The sequence below is a fragment of the Cajanus cajan genome, chromosome 10 (assembly GCF_000230855.2).
Source record: "Cajanus cajan strain Asha chromosome 10, NIPB_CcT2T_4, whole genome shotgun sequence".
Lineage (NCBI taxonomy): Eukaryota > Viridiplantae > Streptophyta > Magnoliopsida > Fabales > Fabaceae > Cajanus > Cajanus cajan.
Window position 1 is genome coordinate 46,333,805 of NC_138526.1, and position 10,849 is coordinate 46,344,653.

The window sequence follows — 10,849 nt, forward strand, 5'->3', positions numbered from 1 at the left end:
ACTAACATCTTTCAAAGTCAATTGTTAGTATTATCTAATAATGTCAAAGTTTTACATATCTTATCGTTATACCTATTATTTAATTTGATTCAAACAAACAAATAAATAATTATAATCATAATAGTTAACTAATAATTAAAGTATATACAAAATTAATATACTATTATTATTTTACAAAAAAAAAATTCAATTTGATATCTAATTTAGGTCACATCATATTTGTCGATATATAATCAATTTTGGTTATGTATCTTCATTGCCTTTGATTAATTATTGAAAATCAAAGTTTATCAAATTTTTGGATATATAACCTAACAAAATAAGCGAAATAATTTTGATTAAAAAATTAATTAGTAGATAATCAACAAATATTTGTACCATAAAAACATTATCTTTATTTTTAGTCAATTATAGAAGTTCATATAATGTCATCCTAATTATCTTAAATGGTAAATCCAAAACTAAAAAATAATGTTTTTGAAAATTATATAAACTAAAAATAATAATTTTATATTTAAAATAAAAAAATCCTAAATTTAAAGAAATAAAAACATTTAAGTGTAAAAATATTAAAAAAAAAAAAAAAAAGAAAAAGAAGAAATACGTAGGTGCAATGTAAGAGTGTGGATGGATAGGATAGGAGGGTAGGTGTGAGATTGACCGAACGACCTCAAAAACCATCCATCCAATCAAGACTTGTTACGCAGCTTCACTGTCCATTTCCTCTCCCTGCCAACTCTCATTAATATATAAACCCTTAACCACCATCCTTTCTCTCTCAGCTTGAGGTTCCCTTCTCCAAAGAGAACACCAAGCATCACCTAACACACTACCACCATCGATATGCAGACCCTTTCGCCCCACACTTCCAACGCGCTCAATCTCAAGCTAGCCCTCCGCCCGCGCCACTCCCTCGCGCCAACCCGACTCTCAGTCAAATGCCTTTTCGCGTTCGAGCCGCCAAGCCACGGAGTCGGCTCTACCCGAGCCGACTGGCAAAGCTCCTGCGCCATCTTAGCCAGCAAGGTCGTTTCTCAGGAAAAATCCTCCACTGACCAAAACGGCGGCACAGCCGACCACGTCGCCGCCGTCAACGGCCACAAGGCCGCCGTCAGCGACCTAAATCTCGTTCCCATCGGAAACCTCGAAGCCGACAGCAACATCAGCAAGCCGCAGCCGCCGAAGCCGCTAACAATCTCCGACCTCTCGCCGGCGCCTATGCACGGCTCGAAGCTGCGCGTCGCGTACCAAGGCGTCCCCGGCGCGTACTCCGAGGCCGCCGCCGGGAAAGCCTATCCGAACTGCGAGGCCATCCCGTGCGACCAGTTCGAGGTGGCGTTCAGCGCGGTGGAGCTCTGGATCGCCGACAGAGCGGTCCTCCCGGTGGAAAACTCCCTCGGCGGCTCGATCCACCGCAACTACGACCTCCTCCTCCGCCACCGCCTCCACATCGTCGGCGAGGTCCAGCTCCCGGTCCACCACTGCCTCCTGGCGCTCCCCGGCGTGAGGAAGGACTTCCTCACGCGCGTGATTTCGCATCCTCAAGCGCTGGCGCAGTGCGAGCACACGCTCACCAAACTCGGCCTGAACGTGGCGCGCGAGGCCGTGGACGACACCGCCGGCGCGGCGGAGTTCGTGGCCGCGAACAACCTCCGCGACACGGCGGCGATCGCGAGCGGGCGCGCGGCGGAGCTGTACGGCCTGCAGGTGATGGCGGACGGAATCCAGGACGATCCGAGCAACGTGACGCGGTTCGTGATGCTTGCAAGAGAGCCTATCATTCCGCGCACCGATCGGCCTTTCAAGACGAGCATTGTTTTCGCGCACGACAAGGGGACTTCGGTGCTCTTCAAGGTGCTTTCCGCGTTCGCCTTTCGCAACATCAGCTTGACGAAGATCGAGTCGCGGCCCCACCGCAACCGTCCGATTCGGCTGGTGGACGATGCGAACGTTGGCACCGCCAAGCACTTCGAGTACTTGTTCTACGTTGATTTCGAGGCTTCCATGGCCGAGGTTAGGGCTCAGAACGCTTTGGCTGAGGTTCAGGAATTCACCTCTTTCTTGCGAGTCTTGGGCAGTTACCCTATGGACATGACCCCCTGGACTCCCTCCTCCTCCCGTGCTGATTAATTTCCATCGCCCTCTCTTTAAATATATATATATACTATATGTCTCATATCATTCTGAATTTTGTGAATAAAACAACACAAAAACTCATTATTTTTATTTTCTTCTTCCAACTTACAACCCTCAACTGAATTCGATACGCGCTCCTCAATTCATCTAACCTTGCAATGCCTCATTCGTATAATTTTGATATTTAAATGTAGTTTCAGAGGTTTGATCACTGAATCCATGTTTGTACAAGAGTATCTACCGAAAAATTTCTTCCTTTTAAATAAAACTTTCACCCCAATATTTGGATTTTGGTTGGGGATATAATATTCAAAACTTCCTATATTAAACGCAGAGAACTCGAGTTATTCTTTTAATTTGTATTTATTTCAAATTTTTATGATAACGAAAAATCATCTTGAATTATGATATAAATTATTTATCTTAATTTTAAAATATAATCGATTTATTTTCGACAAAATATGTTTTCAAACGAATGATTAAATAGTGAATTTTCTATTAGCATCGTGAACTCGAGTAAGAAAATTTGGCTTGCAATGTGATGTGGGGAAGACTACAAAGTTGTATTTTCAGTAATTACTTTTCACGGTCTTGAATGTAAGTTTAAAAAATTAATTTACACTAAATAATTTTTTTAGTTACATTAATTAATTTTATTGATTTTATTTTAAAAATAGTGCTTCCAATCTTAATCACAAGTTAAATTGTATTTTTTGTTCTTTTATTTTTTTAATACACAATTTTGGATCCTCTAATTTAAAATAAAGGTATTTGGTACCTTTAATTTTAAAATTATTAAATTTTGGTTCTCTTGTCAAATTGGTATTTATATATAACTAAAATTTAATATTTATTTATATTTAAGTATTGTGATATTTAATAATATGATATTTAGAGATAAAAAATAAAATAAAAACATAAAAATAAAATTTATTAATAAAATAAATATTAATCACTTATTAAAATATATACACGTAAAGATCTTTTTCTTATATTATTTTTAATTTTTATCTCTATGTATCATATCATTAAATATATTATTTAGATGGTGACAAGTCAATGAACAATGTTAAAATTTAACAACTAATAAATATTAAATTAATAATATTACCAAAATTTCATATTTTAAAAATAGAAAGACTAAATATCTTTATTTTAAAATAGAAAGAATAAAATTGCATATTGACAAAAAAAAATGAAGAACCAAAAGGGTATAAATATGTAACATAGTACAAATCATCAAGATCAATAAAATTAATTAATATGATTATTTTAAATTAATTTTACCATAAATTCAAGTTTTATTTCAAACATACTCTTTACTTAAGTGGTTGTTATATTTAATGTTAGTTATAAGTGAATACATATAAGATATAAATAAATTTAAAATTGAATAACTTTAGATAATTATTGCTTATAATTGAGATAAAAAAAATTCAATTTGTATTTAAAATTATGCCTTAGGTAGTATGTATTTTTCTAAATTACTCTTTTATTAAGATCTGAGATTGAATTTAACTTCTATCATATTTTATATAATTTGATATAGACTTGTAATAAGAGGAGGTAAAATCATCCTTAAATACATTAAAAATCATTAAAGAGATTAATGATTTACTCTGATTTTAAATGGAATTGTGCTTTATCTTAATCTAATTTTTTTTCTAAAAAATACTTTATAACATAAACTTGATATAAAGAATAAAAAAATCAATAAATATATATTTTCCACTAAATGAAAGGTATCTCAGGAATTAGGATAATATTATTAAATTAGGGAAATTAATTGAAACTTGAGAAAAAAATACATTAAGTTTTTTTTTTTAATTTTATATATTCACACATAAAGAGTCATTTTTGAGCAACTTTAAAAAATTGAGTTAAAGAAAAAAATAAATCAACTTGCATATATGTAAATTAGGCACGTATGTGACTATATGATATATTTCTCTCTATATTATTTATAATTGTGTTAACTCTTTCTTCTTTTCTGTTTGGTAAATTGTTAACTTTTTCTTTCTACTGTAACTATTTTTTTTGGATCATTACGTGATTGGTGTAGTGATTTTGTTGGTGGTGAGTTTTTATTAGAAATAAAGCCGATCATTTTAATCGAATTTCGTCTTTCAATCATGTTTTTGTTATATTTCGTTGATCAGTGTACTTATCGGTAATTTGCGTAAACTTTCATTGTTTTATAATTAGTATAATTAAAAAAGATAAATGAACCGTTTTATATTCTAATGAACTCCTCGAAATATTGTAATTGACTTAATTATTTATTGAGTTAATTAATTTGATCAATATATTAAGTTAATGATCTAGGTTTTAGATTTAATTATTTTAATCATAAAAGAATTCTGGGAAACTTCATTTAAATTTAAGCCTCATCATATATCTAAAACAACCTTTTGTGATATTTAAGTTTGACTTTAATACAAACTTGCAAATTGAATAATTTTTTTAATGTCTTCGTAATTGTGCCCTTAGAGGCTAATTAAAGAATTAATATGTAGATTTTTTTTATTATTAAAAACAATATTAAGATATATGGAAGAGTTAGTTTTTCATAGATTTTTATTCTTATTCCATGTACGGTGTCCTAATCTTTTTTCTTTTTATGTATGTATTTATTTATTCCATCAATATAATTCATGCAATGTCTCAATGTTAATGATTAAAAATTAATATACATTCAAAAATGTGATTTTCACTGTATTTTCAACAAATCATCTTGATATAGGTTGTTTTATACTCCAAATTATCATGCAAATCTAAATAAATGTTCATATGCTTGGATTATTTTGTGAGAGCAAGGAATATCCTTAGACTTTATAGACCTTATAGCAGAGAAAATTTCTCCCGCATTATCCTCTTTGCATGAGAAAGAGAAAGTCTAAGGATACATTTATTTTAAGTAATATTTTTCTATTCTCAAGAATGTGAAGTTGAAAATTTATAAAAATATATTTTTGACTATATTTTATTCTTAGGAATGTAAAACCTTAAACATTTGACATTCTTCTCATTCTCACAGTAAAGGATAAATATCTTATATTTTACTTTTCCTAATAATTATACTTTAAAACAAATGGCTCCTAAGATTTTATTATGATGCAAAAGTAAAACTAAGATGTGGAGGTGAAATTATCATCATGGGCCATGGCATCAACTAAACAACAAATCTGACACGTGCTCATGAAAGTGGCCTTGATGTACCCATGTTTCCACGGTAAAGCCTCGTTATAGATAAAGTCAAATCAAAATATGAAATTCACTTGGAGTAAAAAGAAAAAAGAAGTAAATTTCACTTTTTAATTGAGTTACACTCAAACACAAGTTCTAAAAATAGTTAAGAAAAAATTCAAAATTTGTTGGAGCTTTGAAGAGAGGGTTACAGGGGTTCTTCCTCTCGGTGCTCAAGCCTCAATCGATAGATAAATTCAATGTTTATGGGATGAACTATAATTTTTTGAACTTAACATTTATATTCACAACGAACCCTTTTCAATTAGTAACGAGAAAGACAAAAAGGAAATTATAATTATTAACCCTTTTTAGAGGCCGCATTAGAGTATTATATTGATGCTTTATTAGAATTATTATTGGTTGGGCCATGCTGATTTGGATGCATAATTTGCAAAATTGGTTCGATGCTGTGGTAAAACAGGTGGGGGCAGTGGGCCCCATGCACCACCACTTGCAGACATGAAAGCGAAGTGTTGAATATTACCCCGAAATAATAACTATACAGTAACCTATATGCAGTGGTTTGAATTATTATTAAACTTGAATTAATGCATGACTAAGCTTCAAAATTAAGCCTAAGAAATAACTCACCAACCCAGTGTCACACAATTCACATTTCACAATTCAAGATTGATTGCTAAAGCAAGCACAAGTCAAAACTTGAAGTGCACAATGACTTGTCTTCCCAGGGTTGGTCATTCTTTGCTTCTTACCTTCGCACCAACCAATTGAACTTTTTTATAATCCACTCTCTGCAAATTATTTTTCTAAAGCCTACCTTTTGGAACGCATCTACCCCAAAGTGATGATAATAAATCATGACACCATTCCATCATTTGATTAAATTTTCTTCTTTTGGGAGTTTTTCTTGGTACATATATAGAGCACTTTGTTTTTTCTTTTGGGGTTCATAAACTCAGTTTTTCAACAAATTATACCAGTTGCGGAAATTTCACCAAGTTATTCTGAAAAAAGAGTTATTCTTTTAAGTTTAATTATATTTTTTTTTCTCTTTCAAATACAATTTTGACATCTCAAAGTATATTTGACATGATACGAAAGCATGACATGTGAACTATGAGGAAAATTTATTACATTAATAATAATATATTATTTCAGTCATTAAAATATTAAAAAAATTAAAACAACACAATTTTATAAAAGATAAAATATTTGAAGTAGACTTAATAAGTTATACTTAAAACATATAGTATTAAAATATATAAGTTATTGTTTATTTAGTTTTATAATATTATATTGTTTATTTAATAATAACAAATATATGTACAATATTTTAATACTCTTGTATATAACATAATTTTAATTTATTAGATACTAAAGGAAGACACTAACCTAGTAATTTTTGTGTTGTTGGAGGTTTAAATTTTTCCTTCTTCATTTTGTCTATTTATCCCCGCGCGTTTTTTTTTTTAATATGAATCTGTTAGAGATCCTCCCCAACAAAATATTCACCAACATCTTAACCATTAAAATTATTTATTTTATGTTATTGAAAATAATATAAATCAATGGTTAAAAATAATAGATGTGAATGAGATGTAATGAATAGACACTCACTCGTACGTGTTTAATTTTCCTGGACAAAATTCACACTCCATATTAAGATATGAAAATTATACCGTTAGAGGAACGGAACAAACAGAGAAATTGAGTCAATTTTTCAGTTGCATTCATGAATTTATTTATATTTAAGTTGTCACATAAAGAGAGAATAGGTAGATAGTAGCTAAACATGAGTGATTGAAGAGGGGGTTTCCCTGATCATTTTGAAGTGGGGCGTGATTAATGATCAATGTGTTGTGTTAGTAGAAGAATACGATCTATGATTAAACATGGTAAGAGAGTTTTGGTTATGGGTTTGAGAAAGAGGGTTTGGTGAGGAAGGAAAGACACGATGGTGAAAGGTGTGTGTGTGTGAGAGAGAGAGAGAGAGAGTGTAGGCAGTGGTAGGTGAGAGTGTACTTTGTTATTTTCCTTTTGTGTTTGTGGTTGATACCATTATTAATTAATCACCAACGTTACCTATGTGCTATCACAGCCCTTCTTATTGGTTACCCTTTTCTAGTGGCAAATTAAATGCAATTTTATTTTTCTCTGTGGCTGCTTCTGTGTGTGGATCTTCCATGTGCACGCAGGAATCATTTTCACATTAACATATTCGGTGGATGCCATTGTTCCATGGTCAATGAATCTGTAACTACACTGGATATTGAAACTAGTTGCGCTCCATTCAAATCAATTTTAATGTTAGGCTACTGAAATTCACACGTTTTTAATTGTTTATTTTGAGGTGTTAAGTAAATTATATTATAAAAAAAAATTTCCTCAACTTATTCACTGTTCTCTCTGAGATCAATGTGTTTGGGTTTCTTCTGAATTGGTCTCATGTGTGGATGGCTTAGTTTCATAGGAAAATGTGGGACATTTATTAGCAAGTTACAAATCTTAGTCTTTTTCTTGAGAAGAAAGTTTAAAATCGTATCAAATATATCGAAGGTTGATATTATAAATATTTCTTAATATTAGGGTTTGATTTAGACAAAAGCATAAGCGCGCACGTGTAACTTAAAATTGAGTCAATTATATTAACTATAATATAATTATCTATACTTTAAGTTAACCAAATTTTTTATTTCAGTAGTTATAAAATCTATTTTGAGTTAAGAAAGTTGATTTGGGTATTTCTAGATTTGATTCTCTTTTGTGTTAAAATATTTGTTTTAGTAAAAAATATATCTCACAAATACAAATTAGTTATTAATTATATGTTTTGAACGTGAGATTATGTCTACAGACAAAAACAAATTGTATTTTAATTTTTACATGATTAATTTATAAAAAAATCATTTTTATAACACTTAATTATATATTAAAATATTAACACGCACAATTATATGCATTAAGTGGTACCGTACTATTTTAGCTCTCAAAGTAGAAAAGCTTCTACATTTTCAAGGCATTAATATCATATTTGAATTCCTTTTTTTTAATAAAATCTTAGCTCATAATTAAAAATAAAAGAAGGGAATTTTAAATAATAAAAAAACTCAAGTGAAAATCTCAATGGAAATAATTTATTTTCATTAATCTCTCCTTTTGGTTGATTTAGCTGCTCTTAATAAAAAAAATAAAGAAATAAATTTAAATCATAAAAATACTCAAGCGAAAATCTCAATGGAAATAATTTATTAATTTCATTGATCTCACCTTTTGGTTGATTTAGCTGCTAAAACTTTTCTAACGTTGTTAATTATGTAGGGAGGAGGAAAACTTTGTAATGTGTATTTAATTTAACTTAAAAAATAATCATATTAATTTTGGAAATATTTGTAACATTTCAATTTTTTTTTTAATTTATGTTATTGAGACACTTAATGTGTATGTTAAATATTATTAGTAGTATCAAAAGTCATTAGTTCATGATAAATTTAAAATGATATAAAGAAATATTCAGGTATTGCAATTGACTTGAAATTTCAAAAGGATTGTTTTAAAATGAAACGTTCCTATGAATTTTAAAAGATTTTATATGGATATAATGACTTCAGATTTTTTTAAAAGGACTTTTATGATCAATATTTTATAATTTGAATTTTATAATAGATTATATCATAATAATTTTAAGTTTTAAAATGATTTTATGAATTTTTAAGATTTCAAAGAAAAACAAGATGTTTTTAAAACAACATAATTAGTGAAAAAAATAACATAAACGATAGGAATTGAATAAAAAAATGTTAAATAAATATAATTATTTTCAATCTTTTAATAAATAATTAATTTTAGCTGCAGTTTCTCCTAAATAATATCTCTATGCATATTAATAGTTATAGTAGTCTTTCATGCATTAATATTTTATTCTTTTTGTTAATTGATTATACTAAAGATGAAAATTCATTTAATAATTTAATTAAAATTTTTTTGAATGATATTCTTTGTAAATAAAATTATATAATGCTACATATGCTAATACAAGTCCAACTTGTGTCTTAAATAAAAATGAAAGGAATGACATAAAAATTGTGAAACGTTATTTAATAATGCTAAATATTATATTGATGACATCCCTTAAGGATGCATGACAAAAATCAAATAATTCATTCATTTTTATCCTTTAGGTATTACAATTATGTAATTTTAGTCTCTAAAGTTTTAATTGAGCAATTTTAGTCATTTAAATATCATATTTGCAGAACTTTGGTCCCTCAAAATTTATTTGGCAATTTTAATCCTTCAAGTATTACAATTATGTGACTTTAGTCATTTAAATATCATAATTATAATTTTTTACGTGTTTAAGTTACATATATTATTAATTTAATAATAATAAATATATATTTAGTACACAAATAAAAATTATAATATATATAATTTAAATATGTCAAAAATTATATAATTAATATAGTTAAAGGATTAAAATCATATAACTATGATATTTGAAAGAATAAAATTACTCAATTAAAATGTGGAGAATAAAACTATTCAATATTAAGAATTAAAAACACAATTAATGAAAATATATTTTCAAACTACCAGACAAAATATTAGCCATCAATATATTTAAAGATTAAAAATTGAAAACCGCAAAACTCATGTGTTTGGCTGTAATGGCATCTGGTCTGTATCGACTATATAAAGGAAGAGTCCTCTATCTCAACCTTTATTAGGGAGATGTGGAAAGATAACAAAACTTTCAACAAATTTTCATTTCAAAGAACATTACAAGAAAGAACGTTACTCTGGGGAACTAGATCTTTTCCGGATTTCACATTATATTTCTTGTCTGAGAGAAAGACAAGTTCAGGTTATATATTACGTAAAAGTCCCTAAAGTCTTCCTTCAAAAGACAATAAAAGGGTAAAATGGTATATGTATAAAATATTATGGCAAATTTGGCAAGATAAAATTTTTTTAGCAACTAGACCATAGAATTGATATTGACTTGAAATAAAATAAAAGATATATCGACTTTTAAAAAGAAACCAACTGTGGCAGCACAAAGAAACCAAGTGAAGAAAAAAAAAGAAGCAATGTGTGTATAGGCAAATAATTTGTAATGAGAAGCTAACATTAAGATGAAAATATTTTTTTTGTAAGAGCAAACTCAGTGTGATTAATTTGTATATTAAAAACATGATAACAATAGCATGCAAGATAAGAGTAGTCATAGATGGATTTTAAGTTTAGAATAATAAAAATACAGATTGATATAAAACATATAATACATGATGTGATCATCTAGTAATTTTGATAAAATTGATGTTAATGATTAAAATAAAGTTTTCATTTGTGATTTAATGACTTGTTTTGGTAGTGGAACATATCAAAATTGTTCTTCTATTTGAGGTAACATTCAACCAATCTAAAAGATAAAATAAAAACAAAGACAATATATTTGCCTTATTATCGATAGAAATGAGGTTATTAAATTTAAATTATTTAG

The 10,849-nt window shown here is 29.3% G+C and overlaps 1 protein-coding gene across 1 annotated transcript; it reads left to right on the forward strand.

The window, feature by feature from the left end:
- Positions 1 to 713: 713 nt before the first annotated feature.
- Positions 714 to 2,226, forward strand: LOC109811599 (arogenate dehydratase/prephenate dehydratase 6, chloroplastic-like). The gene has a single exon (XM_020375383.3). It carries the CDS (start codon positions 844 to 846, stop codon positions 2,128 to 2,130), a length of 1,287 nt encoding a protein of 428 aa, XP_020230972.1. The 5' UTR covers positions 714 to 843; the 3' UTR covers positions 2,131 to 2,226.
- The last annotated feature ends 8,623 nt before the right edge of the window (positions 2,227 to 10,849 follow it).

Excerpts from the sequence above, each read along its gene's own strand:
- LOC109811599 (XM_020375383.3), top strand. The coding sequence starts at position 844 with ATGCAGACCCTTTCGCCCCACACTTCCAACGCGCTCAATCTCAAGCTA.